At 40.6% G+C, this 18,251-nt stretch overlaps 2 protein-coding genes across 6 annotated transcripts in view; one reads left to right on the top strand and one right to left on the bottom strand.

Annotated features, from left to right (window-relative positions):
* Positions 1–10,353, top strand: part of scara5 (scavenger receptor class A, member 5 (putative)) — a 128,334-nt gene extending 117,981 nt beyond the window's left edge. For both annotated transcript variants that reach the window (XM_052096026.1, XM_052096027.1), the window contains exons 9-10: positions 8,002–8,190; positions 8,516–10,353. In XM_052096026.1, coding sequence (XP_051951986.1) covers positions 8,002–8,190; positions 8,516–8,649 — 323 coding nt within the window. In that variant the 3' untranslated portion in view covers positions 8,650–10,353. The remainder of the gene's footprint in view (positions 1–8,001; positions 8,191–8,515) is intronic.
* A 5,016-nt stretch (positions 10,354–15,369) lies between these two features.
* tab2 (TGF-beta activated kinase 1 (MAP3K7) binding protein 2) overlaps positions 15,370–18,251 on the bottom strand; it is a 76,300-nt gene continuing 73,418 nt past the window's right edge. For all 4 annotated transcript variants that reach the window (XM_052095877.1, XM_052095880.1, XM_052095881.1 and 1 more), the window contains one exon: positions 15,370–17,277. In XM_052095877.1, coding sequence (XP_051951837.1) covers positions 17,141–17,277 — 137 coding nt within the window. In that variant the 3' untranslated portion in view covers positions 15,370–17,140. The remainder of the gene's footprint in view (positions 17,278–18,251) is intronic.

Genomic DNA, 18,251 nt, shown 5'->3' with positions numbered 1-18,251 from the left:
GGTCTGCGTGCCGCTCACAGCTACACCCTCCCCCGGTCCCTTTCTTCCCGGAGGTGCATGATGAGCTGACGACTGCATGGAGAGCACCCCTCTACACTCGTCACAAAGCCCCTCGCTCATCCGCTCTCACTACCCTCAATGGCGGAGTGGCTCACGGGTACACGCCGATTCCCCAGGTGGATAGGGTGGTTGTGATCCACCTATGCCCCGAGAATGCCGCCAGCTGGTGGGGTCACCCTGTGCTCCCCTCCAAGGCCTGTAGTACGACGTCATCATTGACCGCCAAAGCCTACAGCGCCACCGGACAGGCCGCTTCCGCCCTGAATGCCATGGCCCTCCTTCAAGTTCACCAGGCCAAGGCACTTAAAGATCTGCACGAGGGTAGTCCTGATCCTGACGTGCTGCATGAACTGCACTCAGCGACCGACCTTGCCCACAGGGCCACGAAGGCCACAGCGCAGTCACTCGGGCAGGCGATGTCCACATGGTTCCTGGTCCAGGAACGTCATCTGTGGCTGATCTTAGTCGAGATGCACGAGACGGACAAGACACGCTTCCTCAACGCCCCTGTCTCCCAGTTCGGCCTCTTTGGCGACACCGTCGAGGACTTCACCCAGTAGTTCTCCGTGGTGAAAAAGCAGACGGAGGCCATTTCACACATCCTGCCCCGCCGCATTCCTGCCGCTATGGGCCAAGCCCTGTCAGCTCACCGAGGGCGTCCTCCTACGGCTAGAAAATGTGCAGCTCCGCCTCAACCCGGACCCAGCTCTCAGCCCCAGCGTCGAGCGCCCGCAGGAAGCACACGGACCCCCTCGAGGATCCGGAAGGCTCCCAGGCACTCCTGAGATGATCGACCCAGAGACCGAGATGTTCACTCTGGAGCTGGTAAGCAGACCACTTCGTCCCCTGGTGGAGGGGAGGAGAATCTTTATTTTAATTTATTTTATTTGCCACACCCCCTCGGGGCCGTTTGCGCGGACCCCCAGCCTTCAGCCCCATGACTGTTCCCCGGCCGGCCGGTTCTGACGAGTCTAGAGGACGCCTCCACCGGACCACCAGAGCCTCGGAATGCACCTTTTCCTCCCGACGCCGTACTACCTGCTAGGGGCACTAACGGGACGAATATTTTTGACGTACCTGGCGGGGCTTAAAAAATATTCGTCCCGTTAGTGCCCCTAGCACGGGGCTTGGATGCGTGGCTTTCACTTCCCAACCTGTCACGCTGGCTGGCCAGGACCATCCGACTCAGTTACGCAATTCAGTTTGCCAGGCCCCCCCCCCTCGTCCGCTTTACCGCAGTATACGGCGAACAGGCCAAATCTCTGCGCGCGGAAATCGCGACCCTCTTACACAAAGACACGATAGAGCCTGTCCCTCCAACAAAGATGAAGAAGGGTTTCTACAGCCCTTACTTCATCATACCCAAGAAAGGCGGCAGCTTACGACCGATCTTGGACTTGCGAGTTTTCAACCGGCTTTGCACAAACTCCCGTTCAAAATGCTCAGGCAAAGACATCTTAACTTGCGTCCGGCATCTAGATTGTTTCACTGCGGTAGACCTGAAGGACGTGTACTTCCACGTCTCCCTTTCTACGGTTCGCGTTCGACGGCCAGGCATATCAGTACAAGGTCCTCCCCTTCGGCATGTCCCTGTCCCCTCACGTCTTTACGAAGGTCGCAGAGGCAGCCCTTGCCCCGCTCTGAGAAGCCGGCATCTGCATACTCAACTACCTCGACGACTGGCTCATCCTGGCCCACTCCTGAGAGTTACTATGCGCCCACAGGGACCAGGTGCTCAGGCACCTGAGCCGCTTAGGGCTTCAGGTCAACTGGGAAAAGAGCAAGCTCGCCCTGGTTCAGAGCATCTCTTTTCTCGGCATGGAGTTAGACTCAGTATCAATGTCAGCGTGCCTCACCAACAACCGCATGCAGTCAGTGCTGGAATGCCTCGCTGCCTTCAGGCCAGGCACTGCGGTCCCTTTAAATCTTTTCCAGAGGCTTCGGGGGCATATGGCATCCTCCGCAGCAGTCGCACCACTGGGGTTGATGCATATGAGACCACTTCAGCACTGGCTCCAGACTCGAGTCCCGAGACGAGCATGGCGCCGCGGCACGCACCGTGTGATGGTCACCCCCGCCTGCCACCAAATATTCAAATCCTGGACAGACCTCTGCTTTCTGCAGGCAGGAGTCCCCTTGGAGCAGGTGTCCCGATGCGTCCTGGTCACGACTGATGCCTCCAAATTGGGTTGGGGTGCCGTGTGCAACGGGCACGCAGCTGTGGGCCGTTGGAAAGGGGCCCCGCTGCGCTGGCACATCAACTGCCTAGAGTTTTTGACTGTATTATTTGCCCATTTTTTATTATTTGCGGAGCTTTCTCCCGCTGGTTCAGGGCAAACACATCTTGATCAGATCAGACAGCACCACCGCGGTAGTGTACATAAATCGCCAAGAGGCGTACACTCCCTCCAAATGTCATAACTCACCCGTCGTCTCCTCCTTTGGAGCCAGCAGCAACTCAAGTCGCTGCGTGCCACTCACATCCCCGGCAACCTCAATGTGGTGGCGGACGCGCTATCACGACAACGCTTGCCCAGTGGAGAGTGGAGGCTTCACCCCCAGTTGGTCCTGCTGATTTGGGAACGCTTGGCAAGGCTCAAGTAGACCTGTTTGCCTGTTCAGGGATGGGGCATGCTCTGGCATCTGCACCCAGACCTCTGGAACCTCCACGCCTGGCCCCTGGACGGGACGCGGAAGATCTAGATGATCTACCACCTGCTGTCATAGACACAATCAACCAAGCCAGATCCCTTTCTACCAGGCAACTTAACGCCCTAAAGTGGTGATTGTTTGCGAATTGGTGTTCTTCTCGGGCCGAAGACCCACAAAGGTGCGCAGTCAGGTCGGTGCTCTCATTTCTGCAGGAGAGGTTGGAGGGGAGGCTGTCCCTGTCCACCTTGAAGGTGCATGTAGCTGCTATCGCAGCCAACCATGATGCAGTAGACGGAAGTCTTTGGGTAAGCATGACTTGATTATCAGGTTCCTAAGATGCACCCAGAGGTTAAATCCCTCCCGGCCAAGCCTGTTCCCCTCTTGGGATCTCTCAGTGGTCCTCTCGGGCCTTCAGAGACCCCCCTTCGAGCCACTAGAATCAGTTGGACTCAGGGCCCTCTTCTTAAAGACGGCCCTGCTGATCGCGCTTGCCTCCATCAAGAGGGTCAGGGACCTTCAAGCGTTCTCTGTCAGCGACACTAGCCTGGAGTTCGGTCTGGCAGACACACATGTGATCCTAAGACCGCGGCCGGGCTACGTGCCCAAGGTCCCTACCCCGCCCTTCAGAGACCAGGTACCCTTGCGGGTCCGAGCACACTCAACAAGGAGTGTTGCGTCCTCATGGACACTGGCCAGAGGCACCTCCCTGGCAGACATATGCAGAGCAGCGGGTTGGGCAACACCTAATACCTTTGCGAGATTTTACAATCTCAGGGTAGAGAAAGTTTCGTCCCGTGTTTTCTCAGGTCCGAGCCGGTAGAACTCTGTAACACGTTGACAGACTGACCGGGTGGATCGCTTGCACCTAGCACCCTTTCCCTCGGTTGAGGTAAAACCGTGCGCTTTTTCTGCCAGGAGATCCCACTCACTCGGCTCCCTGGATGACTCCTCCCTAGCCCTCGGGGTTTGCAATTCAGCAGAGGAATTCGCGGACCTAATCTACTGCGGGTACTCAATCTACCCTGTACTGGAATAGGTGTTCCACAGGTCAGGGCTCTTACGTGGACTCCCCCCCGTGTGTATTTTCCACAGTACGGTCCCCTCACAAGCGGACCCGTGTCTCCCTTGGGCAGTGCCCACTTCCTCCCGGTCGCAGTGTCTGTAGCAACTCCTCCCTCCAAAGAGGTGGGATCTACCACCGCGCCACTTCCCACATGTGACCTAAAAGCCCATGTGGTGTATGTCAGCACATTTACCTCCCCCTCTCTGGGCAGGTGTGGTCTCCGCAGGGTCTTTTCCCCCTGAAAAAATAGGAAACCGGGTAAGACCCCCTTCCCACGATACGTGTAAGGGCCCCAGCCGTTTTGCGCTATGAGAGAAACATAGAGAGAAAAGAGGCCCTGCCTAGGGTAACTATAAGGATTCCGAAAACTTTATGGGGCATTGGGGAAGGGTACGTGCAGTCTGATACAGCTGGTACAAGTACCTGCCCGCTCCTGTGTCAGCAGTACGCATACACGGCTTAGCACATGGCGTGATTTAAATTGGACCCCTAGTGTCGCTTCTTCGACACAACGGCGAAGTGAGTGACAGACGGGGAACGTCTAGGTTACGTATGTAACCTCCATTCCCTAATGGAATGAACGGCTACGTCGCTGAGCCGAGCCAATGTTGTGGCTGGACCATTTCCGGCTCCTCAGAAAAATCCTGAATGAAAAAGACGCATTTCCCTGCCTTTATACCCGTATGTCCGGGAGCAGGACATGCAAATTCTGTCCACCAACTTCTCATTTTCCTTTTTTCATAGATCAGAGGTATATTCGGCGCTCAAGAGAGACCCCTAGTGTCACTTCTTCGACACAACGTCTCGTTCCCTCCAATAGGGAATGGAGGTTACATACGTAACCTAGACGGTGTTCTTGCTGTTATTAGCTGCATGTTGGGTATGACAAATAGGAGTAATCTTCACCATGCAATTCTTAAGATTTATTTAAAGATTTGGAAAAGGGAAAAATTATTGTGTATTCTCTCTGGGTATCTTGTGTCACTATTATATGGTGTCTCTGCATCAACATTTTACTGTATTTTTTTATTATTTCTTGCATCTTTTTAATTGAAAGCATTTAAAACCATCCAACTGCACAGGACTTCCCTAGACATAGCTTGTCTGAGAATATGGCAACAGTTGGGGATAAGGTGGGATATGTCAGTAACATTTTTAGGGCTTTGTGATGAGCCAGTTGTGTAACACCAATTGCCTACATTACTTATAGTATAGCCGTTTAAGACTAGTTCAGACTGCCCCATAAAATGTCAATAAACACCAAACTTTAAGATGTTGGCTTCTGTTTTACCTAAGGAGCAATAATTAAGAAGCATTTTAACAGGTGGACTCTTGAACCCTACTGTAAGTCTAAAAGGAAAACCTTCATGTTCATTTCAAATCAATTTGTGAGGTCTCACAACTAAAACATCAGATCAACCCTATTGTCTCAAAGTGTTAGTGGAACTTCTTCAAAATGAGGTTGGTTGGAGAAAACCAGCTGGAAAGGGTTATAAAAGATTGGCAAACTTTGAACCTTCTTAGCAGCACTATGAGGTCCATTGTAGCATATTGGATAATACGTGACATAACCCAGACACTAACATCAGGCCGTTCAAAAAGGGCAAGAGTAGTGATCAAGAGGCTATGAGAGACTGTCCAGACATAATCCAGATTTTACAGGACTCAATTCAGCCTGAATGGTAAATGTGGCTATAGAAGAAAGACCCTTTTGAAGAAGGCCAATTTCAGGTCAAGCAAGAAATTCCTTAAATGCCATCTGACAAAATTAACAGTAAATGCAGGTTGAGAAAGTTTATTTGGTTTGATAAATTGCATCATACCACGTCTCCATAATCGAGCAACGTGACAAATGTATTGTTTCTGTTTATAATCAACAAAGTTGTTAACATTCCAAACGAGTGTGCCTTTCTTGGCGTTCCCTCACATAATGCATCACTTTTGTAAGAAAGGCAGAAATAGCAAAAATGCTATGTGTAATATACAGCTACATGATGAAGAGAGACACTTAAACACCTGTTGCATCTCTTATCTCCATCTCTAAATTCATCCAGGGTTTAAAATTAATGTAGGCTCTGGGCAAAGAAAAAAATTCCCCTGAAATCTGATATAGTTCAAAATGAATGTATCCATAACGTTCTTCATTTGAATTTTCTTTGATCAGTATTTGTTTCGTGCCGTCCGTTGTTGATGTTGCCGAGTCAGTGGTAGATACCTGCAACACTAAACACAGATGGGCACTCTGCTTCTCATGCTCCGCATCAGTTCGGTGTCGTGCTCCCGTGCTAGAAATACCAAATGCTACATTGTAGTTAATAATATTATTAACAAAAATAATATCTGGATGTGTTAAATAGCTTTGATGTTAAATAAAACAGTATTAATGATACAATAATAATTTTACAGAACATTAACCTCTTTTGGTGTATGAATCACTGACTAATGTTCATTGTTTTATTAAACTGGCAAGGAGTTGCTAAGTTTTTTTATAAACTCCTCATTCCAGATTTGGAGAAATGCTGTCATCTACTCCTCTGTGTCAGTGCATTAGTTATTGGACACTTTCATTCATTGATTAAAGTAATCATGGTTGACCTGAATACTACATTTCTACAATGGCATCTTAAACTCTGAAAACTATTGATTTTAATTGATGCTGCATCCAAGCTGCTAGATGTCAGTTTAAGTCCAAGATGACACAAAGACAAAAGTTACTGAGTGCACCTTTAAGTACAATTTCATTTTGTTGTACAATTTGCACCATCTGGATACCTCAGCAGAAATCAAGATTCATCAGACCAGGCTATATTTTTCACTGAGATCCCATTCTGATGGTTTGTGTGAACATTAACTGAAGCTTCTGACCTGTATCTGCATGATTTTATGTATTGCAATGCTGCCACACGATTGCCTGATTAGATAATTGCATGAATAAGTAGATGTACAGGTGTACCTAATAAAGTGGTCATTGAGTATATATATATATATATATATATATATGTAGTGGCAAGAGAATGTATGTGAACCCTTTAGAATTGGCTGGTTTTCTGCATTAATTGGTCATAAAATGTGATCTCATCAAAGTCACAAGTTTAGACAAACCACAATGTGATTAAGCTAACAACACACAAACAATTATCATCTTTCATGTCTTTACTGAACACATCCCATTAAACATTCAGAGTGCTGTGGACCTCAACCAAGTTTTTTCGGTAGCTGCGAATTAGACCTGCACAACGTTCAGAAGGATTTTTGGACCATTCTTCCTTACAGCATTTCTTCAGCTCAGCCATATTCTTTGGATGTCTGGTGTGAACAGCTCTCATGAGGTCATTCCACAGCTTCTCAATTGGGTTAAGGTCTGAGTTCTGATTGGGACACTCCAAAAGGTGGATTTTCTTTTTTTTATGCCATTCTATAGTGGATTTACTTTGATGTTTACTGTCATTGTCATGCTGCATCACACAACTTCTACTGAGCTTAAGCTGGCGCACAGCCACCCTGACATTATCCTGTAGGATATCTTGAAAAACTTTGGAATACATTTTTCCCGATGATGGCAAGCAGTTCAGGCCATGAAGCAGCAAAGCAGCCATAAATCATGATGCTCCCTTCACCGTACTTCACCGTTGCGATGATGTTTTCATGTTGGCATGTGGTGCCCTTTTTACCCCATAAGTAGTGCTGCGTGTTCTTCACAAACAATTTTTTAATGGGTTTAATGGTATGTGTTCTATAAACACATGAAAGATTTGTATTGTTTGTTTGTTGTTAACTTAAGCACATTGTGTCTTGTCTATACTTGTGACATTGATGATGATGAGATCACATTTTATGAGCAATTAATGCAGAAAACCAGATAATTCAAAAGGGTTTACATACTTTTTCTTTTTCTGAATTATGATTTGCTGTTAATAATATGTATATGCATTTGCAGCGGGGAAATCACATTATCATAATAATAATATAATGAATTTTTATACCAATGGATTTCTGTTGAAAATAAAGTAGGGTACAGGTTATTCACTCTGTTGTTGAAGCTTATCCTTGAACTCATAGCTGATTGGTCCTTCTAAGATGAAGTGCAGCTTTTGTGCAGTTAGGGAGTTGTAGAAAATTGTCTCCTACAATGAGTTGGTAATTTGATATGTACAGTTTTTTTTTTTTTTTTTCAAGAAGCTGCTTATGATGTAATTGAGTAAATTGTCTGAATATTTATATTTCAGTTGAGGAAGTTCTGGTAAGGCTGGTGAACGGCTCCGGACTTCATGAGGGTAGAGTGGAGGTGTTCCACGAGCGTCGGTGGGGGACTGTGTGTGATGATGTATGGGACATGAAAGATGGAGACGTTGTATGTAGGATGCTTGGGTACCGAGGTGCCAAAGAAATTTACAAAACAGCCCGTTTTGGACATGGTAAGAATCACTTCAAGGCAGACAAAACCTAGTTGATTCAAAATGTGAAAGTAAACTCTTAAAAATATCTGAATTGTTCTTATATTGCAGTTCCGTATCAGTACACAAATGTTCACTAGGCCAATCCACATGTGTGAACTTGAGAGTCATATGTGAGGCAATGTTTTTTGTGAAGTATAAAGAAATGGAGAGTTTTTCTGTGTCCATAATCTTAATGAAGTGTAATGGGTTCCCTTGGACCTTCAACTCCTGTCTTGTGATATGAAACTGTGAAGGCAGATAAGATTTATTTGAACAGTTTTTGACCATCTTCGTCTATATTTAGGCACTGGTCTTATCTGGATGGACGATGTGGCTTGTGTTGGCACTGAGGACACTATTCACCAGTGTAAGTTTTCAGGCTGGGGCAAAACCAACTGTGGTCATTTGGAGGATGCAGGGGTGACCTGTAACATCTAGCCTGTTTGAAGTCTTTAACATTTTGCAGAATGGACAATTAACCTGTAAGAGCTCAGCAGTGTTGATGATATGCTGCGAACTCTGTGGAAGCAGTATTGTGTCCCTCCATACAGCAGTAGATGTATGAAACTGATAGTCAGGGTGAGGGAGAGTTTGAAGGCCCTGATCAGAGTATCACAGGCTCACAACATTCCACCAACAAAGAACTACTACACAATTACTACAGCCATAACCATAAAAGGACATCTAAGGAAAGCGTGTGTTCTCACAAGGATAGCACCTTGAAATCAGCTTTATTTTGAGAACCAAACAATGAGAAAATGGCTTAATAAGCATTCTAAATAATGTATTAATGAAAATATTTAAATGCAAAAGGGCTTCTGTGGGGGGTTAGGAGATAGAAAATATAATTGCCACAGTGGAAAGTCCCTGTCATTATAGAAAAACAAACATGTGTATGGGTTATTGAATGGCTCATCACTTTTTTTAAATAGCCATAAACCATAATTAGCTAGTTGATTGCAGGTGGTATAAAGGGGAGTGGCATTTACATTAGAAAGCATTTTAGAGGGCACAAATGTAACAACTGTTCCTAAATGTAATAAAGGCCCTAAATGTAAAAACTTTGGTTCTAAATCTATACTAATGTGTCAGAAGGCTGTTTGGTATATTTAAGGTAGTTTAATTTTGTGTTTGCATTTATTAGTATATATACATAAAAGATGTTTATGCACTCATTTTTGATAGCTGATGATTTAATATAATGATGTTGTTATAGCTGATGAAGATAAAACGGTACTGTTTCTTTACTTTATGCACAGTTGTGTATGGTTTAATGGCCATAAGTTTATTATCACATATATCCTTATCCATATTATTTGGGTATATATATATATATATTAAACAAATCTTAATTTGTTCACATTTACTAAGTACACTTATGAAATCTAGCAGCATTATGTAGTCACTCTTTAAAAAAAATGGCCTGTAGGAACTTTACACATTATACAACTAACTGATAAATGGTTCATTGGTGTAAAATGTAAGAATTATTACAGTTAGGGCCTTTATTACATTTGTGCCCTCAACAACATTTGACTGAACAAAAATCTGTGTATTGCAACATGTGTCAATATCTTTGGTCAATTTTCCTGGAAGAGCAATGGTGTTCATTTTTAAATGTGCATAACTGCTAAAAGTTCATTTTGTCTACATGAACTAAAATCTACAAATTTCCAATTTAATTTGGGCCTTTAAAGCTCTAAGCTGCTGCTTGAACTGTTTGTATTTGATTTGTCAAAGATATTTTTAATATTTTAAATGAGTTGAAGTTTGTATTGTGTATAGACAGATGCATTTACAATAGATTTCCAAAGACATTTATGGACACATTTTTATAACTCCCAGTATATTTTTATAATGTTTAACTCAATAACAATTTGAAAGGCATGTGGCTCTGCAAATTTGCTTTTAAACTATAACATTGACCATAATGAGTTGTTATGGCAGGGTTAGCATTGATATACAGTACCTCAGTCAATGAAGGTCAGTCTGTGGAACAACAACAGTCTTGAAGTGGTTCAGTATCTGTTGTTCAGTGCCTTTATTATTACACTAAAATATTAGTGTTGATTAATCTTTATTGTACAACAATATGCCAAACAAATAAATAAATGTATGTGCTTAATAATAATAAAAAAACTGTTATCAATAGTTGTTGTTATAGTATCATTGATTCATCTTTAAAGAAGTTATTTTTTAAAATACTGTTTTAACAAAAATGTAATGATGATTTAGGATGTTTCCCTCGTCCCTTCTAGATGACTTTGGTCCTGGTTAAAGTCAAATTATTAAATGTTAAACTGGAATACTTTTTGCCAGCTTAGCTTTCTTTGCTCTTTAATTACTTGTGCAACAAATGTGTGATGGATTTGTTAAATGGCCTTATAGTATATTGTTTGAGCAATCTAAAAACATGTTATTTTCTATAATGTCAAATTGTATTTACTGTGTCATAGTTAAAGGTGCTGTAAGGGATTTGAGCTGTTTTCTGAAGCTACAGAGACTCCATAAAACGCTCCCCCTTGTCAGACTTGTCAGTAATCCTGAGAGTGCAAAATGATTGAAAAGGAAAGATTGTTACTTATTGGCTACATTTTCTGATTGGTCAAAAAAGGCAGGCCACTCCCTGGCTCTTTTTTTATTTAGACAGTCTTGTGCTTTCAAAGAGTCATGCCTGATTTCTCACAACAAATTTTATTAATATTTGTCAGGTAGAGAAATGATATGTGTGTTATTACCAAAAAATTACTTGCAGCAGTTTAAATAGCTGTGTATTCCAAGGATCATTGTATTATCATTTTTTATCATTTTGCCCTTTGTTTTAAATATATATATATATATTATTTATTTATTTTTTATTTTTTTTCGGATAATATTTGACCAATGAACTGTTTCCATATTTAAATCCTTCAATAGCACATCTACGTAACACATCTTGGAAGATTATATACAGTATCCATGTATTCTCTTGTATGAAGAGACTATAAAGCGTTATGCTTATAAACCCATGTCATGGTTATTACTGATAAGCTTGCAGAATAATTGTGAATTAAACAATGAAGGACAATGTGGATTGTTGCTGAAATATATATATATATATTTAATAAATTGTATTTTTCAAATATAATTGGAAATTAGCCTATAGTATCAGCATAACAATTTGAATGAAAAATGGAATTTTAAATTAATTTTAGAACTTCCTATTTTTTGACAAGTCCGCTTGTGATTTCATGACATCATGCACCTGGCATGGGCTCCACAAGTTTGTGCAAAACCTGATGATCCATTTCATCCAGCGTGATTTGAGAATGTTCCAAAGAGCACCTTGTGTACTTGATTGGAAGCAAGGAAATCAGACCTTTCATAATAGGGAGAATGGTCAATATCACAAATCTGACACACTGTCCTTTTATTCCTGTCCAAATGTGTGATCCTTTGAAATGAAACAGTAGCTCTTTATTTGTTACAAACTGTACAGTAATGTGCCACCAAACACTGAAAATGCTCAAAGGAGGAAGGAATTCAGAGGAAGAGAACAGTGCAGAACTGTTCTGCACACACTAATGCTCAGGGGCGGACTTAAGCACGTGCGACACAAGCAGCCTTTTGAGCTAAGATTTAGGTTTACAAGCTTGACATTCGTTTTGTAAAGTATAAATTACATTCCATGAATGAATTTCTTTATAAAATGGTATTTTGAGTAATAATTAATTGTATTTTTAAATGGATGAGCTAACCAAGATAGTGATGGAAAATCAGTCAAGTGATGCATACGTGAAAACTCCATCCATCCATCCATCGTCAACCGCTTATCCTGTGTACAGGGTCACGGGGGGCTGGAGCCTATCCCAGCTAACATTGGGCGAAAGGCGGGGGACACCCTGGACAGGTCGCCAGTCCATCCTCCCCCGTGAAAACTCCTTCAATATTATTAAAAAAGATGCACCTTAAGAAGTTGGTTGAGAGGATGATCTGAGTGTGCGGAGCTGGAATCTACGCAAAGGTTAGATAGTTTAGATCATAATTTTGTTTTATTTATTTATTTTTGGTCACTACATAATATACCTATTTTGAGGAGTGTACTCCTGTATTAGGTGGTGGTGGTGTAGTGGTCTAAAGCACATAACTGGTACTCAGGTAATCAGAAGGTTGCTGGTTCGATCCCCACAGCCACCACCATTGCTTCCTTGAGTAAGGCGGTTGCTCCGGGGGGGATTGTCCCTGAAATAAGGGCTCTTTAGTAAGTTGCTTTGGATAAAAGCGTCTGCAAAATGTAAAGATATACCTTTTGTGCCACACATGTCTCTCTGTGTTGTAGTTCACAGAATTTAACCCCTGATACTTTCTATAATTACTACCTCTCTGACTGGCCTCCAGTATACAGTTTAATTGTTTGATCCTGCACTATGATAACAAACTGCAAATGCTCAAACACATTCTGAATACATATGATGCATACTGTAAACAATAGTGAATGTATTATATAAATTGGCAATATTGTAACTAATGCATTGTTTTCCTGTTCTGATCATGTGATTTATTGTAGATGTTGATATTTTATAACACAGTCAAACCAGTTGAAAATGTAGAGATATACAAAATGATTAATTGATTAACCATTAAGATGAGTTGGATAAATTGATAGACAATTGTATTAAACTGAATGAGAACAGATACAAAAACTGAATTTTAATGATCTGTTTTGATATTAGTACTGTTTTGAAAATGTACCTCTTAATAATATATAGATAAATACAAATAATAATAAATAAAATAGTACCAAAGCGTGTAAAAACCGCAGTACCGCTAAGAACCACACAGAGGTGCAGTGAGCTAAATGAAACGTTTCTCTTTTTTTCAATGCAGCTGCAGCTCTTTGAGATCAGCAAACAAACCCTCCAGCAGACCACAGACAGGTTTATTGATGGACGCAATAAGTGTATTTCCCTGAGATTTCAGTATGTTGTTGCCTGGCTGGTACAAATACAATTTCTAATAGACAATAAATAGATTTGTTTATTTTGGTGATTGGAGAAACAAGTGCACACAGAACATTACAGTGAGACATATAAAATAGAATGGCGTATGTACATGAATATATATATATATAATTTCTAAATATTTAAAGATAACTGATTATTTCATTATTATCTATTGAATTATTGTTATATGAAGTGCTTTCTCAGCAAATATTTGTACATGCAATTAATTAGATTATTAAAAATGTTTATAGATTGACAGCTCTACTAATGACATGTAAAAACTGCGGTATTCTTGGGCATCTTCTTTGAAATCTCCTTTATGCTTTTTTAGGCACAGTCCTTTAAACATTTCAAGTCAGTTCATGCATGCCAGTTTTATACTTGTATGACCTTCATAATACTGTAATGAACAGGTGTCCGTTATTAAATCTTTGGCTTTAATTTGCAGGTCCATGACTCACAATGTTGTATGCCTTATGCTTTCAGAAATGTGTCAATTATTGGACTTGTAGTTGGAGGAGCTGGTCTCAACATCAGCACTGCATATTGCTCTTTGGAATGGTCACTTTCAACTAAAGTTTGCAGTTAATCATGTTAAAGTCTTTTTATTTGCTTTGGTAATATTTTCAAGTGATGCATTTTCAGAACTCTTAGATTTAATATAACATAAAAAAACATATATCGATGTTATATATATTTTTGATTAACATTTCAGCTTATGTTCAACAAAGTACAAACACAAAATCTCAAAGTAACCAAATTAGAGTTTCATCTAAATATACCTTTCATAACGCCATGACCATCAAACTTTGCATCTGTTCTCCTTCATATGAACACCTTTGAGAATCATTTTATCCAACTCTTCTTAATGGTTAATCAATTAATTATTTGGTATATCTCTAGATTTTCAACTGGTTTGACTGTTTTATAAAATATCAACATCTACAATAAATCACATGTTCAGAACAGGAAAACAATGAATTAGTTACAATATTGCCATTTTATATAATACATAACCACTATTGTTTACAGTATGCATCATATGTATTCAGAATGTGTTTGAGCATTTGCAGTTTGTTATCATAGTGCAGGATCAAACAATGAAACTGTATACTGGAGGCCAGTCAGAGAGGTCACAAAGGTGGGCATCAGAGGCAGGATCTGGACCATCAATGTCACTATGTGATTCAGTAAACAAAGCCCTAACTACTATTAAGCAAATTCCAGGACTGTGACAATTTTGTGAGTCACTTTGGTTACTATAAAACATCTGCTAAATGACTAAAAGTAAATGTGATAACTCACCCCAATCTGAAAAGTTCAACTGACAATTCATTCATATTGTAAAGTAGTGAAAAGTAAATGACATTATACATTACTGCACTTGTTACACAATTCTTACAGTATCACGTACTGGGAACATGTTCTGTACTGTCAGATTGACCGAGTGTGTCAGTCCAGCATCATACGGTCTCTTCACTGATCACACCTGTTGATTACACATTGGGTTGATATTATAAACATTATGAATTTACAGTACTGTCAATTTGGTCATGCAATGTAAGTATATTTCCTAATGTGACTTTATAACTGTATCATCTTTAAAGTTCATTTGAAACATGTATCTTGTATTGTTTGCTACAGAATGAACAGTTTGATTAAATGACTCAATTGAAAGATGATCATTCTGTTGTGTTTGGTTGATTAAAGCAAATGTTTCCATTACACGTCACAATCATTTAGTGTTCTGAAATGATTATATGAAAGGAAATATGTACAACCCTGATGAAAGCATGTTAGCAGGTTTTGAAAATGATTTTGTTACAAGTGTGATCAGTTTGGAGTTTTGAAAATGGACCATTTGCATGTGAAAATAGCATCAAAAGCGATTAAAAAAAAAAAAAAAAAAAACAGTAAAAGGATAAAGGATATTAAAAGGCATATAACTTTAGATTCTAGTAACCAAAGGCACTGTAATATCTGTTATACATTATACACAGTGTTATATTTTTACAGAATGTCCCATCAGGACAAAATTGTTTTAACTGTTTCAAGAAATACTTTTTAATTTTTACAAATTACTTGATAAAATTTTTTTTTTTTTTTTTTTTGGAGCAAATCAGAATAAATCAAGGCAAAGGAGACAAAATTTATTCAGATTTTTTTTAATTGTTTTTACAAATAACTTATCTATTACAAAGACAGTTTTCCCAGCTAAAAACAAAAACATTAGATATCCAAATGACTTTTCTCCCCCTTTTTAAAAAAAAATCCATACACACATATGACAAGTTGACAGACGGATCTGATTATTTCTTTGGCTTTTTCAAAAGTGAATGAAACATGACTCTGAACCAGTTTCTTGGAGAACATTAAGAACATTTATTCTATGTGCTTTTTATTTCCAAGCCTAGAATCATTTTGGTTCCAAGTTATTTTTAGCCTGGATACCAGAAACCTGCATTCTGGGAATTGAATGTATTCATTTGTTTTATAAATAATGACCTCAGAACTTTTCAATGCACAACTTATGCATTAGCAGTCTTCTGAGGACAGGTAACAAAACATTCCTCTGAGTGAAAAAAGAAAAAGAAAATAAAAGGTTAGATCAATGAATTAAGTTAGAAAACCTTTGAAAGGACCTGTTTAAATTCTGTAACATCTGCAGAGGCGGCATTGTGCATACTGTCACAAACCATGATCCGTAACAGAGAACCTCTACAAGGCTGAAGGCACATTGTGAAAAATTGCGCTACACTCAGGAACACAATGATATTCACTTCATGTACTTTGGCAAATTTCAAAATCTATAAAGGCTAACGGTGAGTACTCAGTGTTTTAAAAGCCCTCGCGAATACTCGAATGGTGGGCACCCAGACACCATAAGACAAATCGAACAAGTCTTTTCTCTCAATCCACATTATATCAAATACTCTGATAAAGCTTTATGAATGCATAGCAAAGAATCATTCCTCTTGGCACACAGGTATAAATTCAACTAATAGTAAACCTACATTCCAGTTGTCATATAGGAAGGCATTGGTTGTCTGAGGCTTTACTGGATTTCTTGTGAAGTCTTTTGACCGCTCAGAGGTCATGTACCTTATGAATGAGTTTGTGATCTTTTTCAGTTTTGCTGCGTCTGCAGCTTGTACGCCGGACAGAGTGCTTGACAAAGCATTCTCTTTTTTTTTTCTCTCCCCCATTTGCCGTTGCACATTTGAGCATCCCTTTAAGTTCTCACAAAACACCCTAAAGCTCATTATCTGAAAAAACAACAACAACTAAATAACACATAGAAATAAATGATGTCTATAAAGCTATACTTACAGGAAATACATGTGAAATCTTCAGAAAGAAATAGGCATTGAAAAGCTCATTCTAAAACTATGTACAGAAAAATCTGTGTGGTGGAGACTCTCCTCTGTAAACTGTACATCTAAAGCATGCATTTTTTTTTTTTTTTTCATTTTCGGTTTAATTTACCAAACAAAAGAAATGTGAGTTTAGCAGATTCCGAAATTAAAAAGATTCCATCCAAAAAAGAAGTCCTTTTGTTTTTCCATTCAGGTGGCTTGCACGAACAGGTCCCCTGACGAAAGGCACGCTGGCATCCATACCCACACGTATGAAGTGTTTGTGTGTGTTTGCATTTTATAAACATGTAATAATATCACTGACAGCATTCAGCTGCTTGAGTGCGTGAAATCTCCCATGAAACACACAAAACTCACTCTCAACACAAACACACATTCTATACAGAGACAAAAGAGCTGTAAACATCATCCAGTCTTCAGTGAACACCACAACACAAACAGATAAACACTGACACTGCGCGGAAAATAGGAAACTTTATACAAAGACGAAAAACCTCCAACAGGTTTGTCCAAGATTCCTGATGAAGGCAAAACGGTGGCTGTCTATGCGTCTTTGTGTATGTGTGAGGCTCAGAAATGCCGTGGAAATTCACACTCTTCACAGCGGATAAGGGCAGGGTGGTTGAGGAAAGTGCAGGCAGTACAGCTCCACGGAACTCCCTCATCTTCCTCAGGCTTCAACGTCACCCTCACGTTCCTACTGCCCTCTGAAACAAAGACACAAAGGCCATTTACATGAGGTATAAAAGGAGTGGGATCCTGTCATCAATACCTCATCAATGTTTTCCAACCTCGCATGACTTCTTTTCTTCCATGAAAGGGGAAGATGTTTTGCAGTGTGTAAAGGCGGTTTTACATGGGACGCGGTGGGCGGCAGGCTTTCCTTGTGATCATGCCCTGCCTCTCGTGTGTACAGGCGTTTTTCATTTACATGAGAGGCGGTGCGAAGTGTGCCAGTGCAAGCGCCATCTCAGTGATGCCCCCTACTGTTTCAGTTCAAACAATGCTAGTGAGCACCAAGATGCCATGTCTCTGAGGTGATTACGGTAAATATTGTATTCTGTGTCTCAGGTGAGTTCTACATTTACTTTAGCAAGTGGTTAAAGCAACAGACTTTGATATTTCATATTTTTATTGGAAACTTTGTATTCACAAATACCTTAAATAACATATAAATAACAATAATCACATCAAGTTCTACATTTAAGTTTGTGTTATAAAGTTCAGAAAAATCTTACACAGTGAGTACTACTATGTAAAAGCTACATGCCATTTGATTGGTTGTGAAAAAAATCCCCTCAGATTGGTCAATGACAAGCGGCAGCCGCCAAGAGATAAAATGTTTTTATCTTGCGCGGTGTGCGGCACAAGCAGTCGAGCAAGATAAAAGATTCTCTTGAGAGAGTTTGGAAAGTGCCGCTCTCCATTGCGGGTCCACGAGGGGACTCGGCTGACGCCTCTCAAACGTCGTCATCGCATTAGCATGTTCATGTGAGAAATGCTACAATACAACCAGAAGTGCAGCTCCATTTGTTTACTTGTCCATTTGTCTTGTTTACAAGAGAACCCTGTTCACAAGCTTCATAGTGAAAAGGTCATACATATTTATCTGTTTCTAACCTAAAGCGATCAATTCGCTTTAGAAGACATTAATTTAAACACAGGAGTCGTATGGATTACT

The sequence above is a fragment of the Xyrauchen texanus genome, chromosome 28 (genome assembly GCF_025860055.1).
Source record: "Xyrauchen texanus isolate HMW12.3.18 chromosome 28, RBS_HiC_50CHRs, whole genome shotgun sequence".
NCBI lineage: Eukaryota > Metazoa > Chordata > Actinopteri > Cypriniformes > Catostomidae > Xyrauchen > Xyrauchen texanus.
The sequence above is the reverse complement of the archived record's forward strand: the minus strand, read 5'-3'. Positions and strand labels throughout refer to the sequence as shown.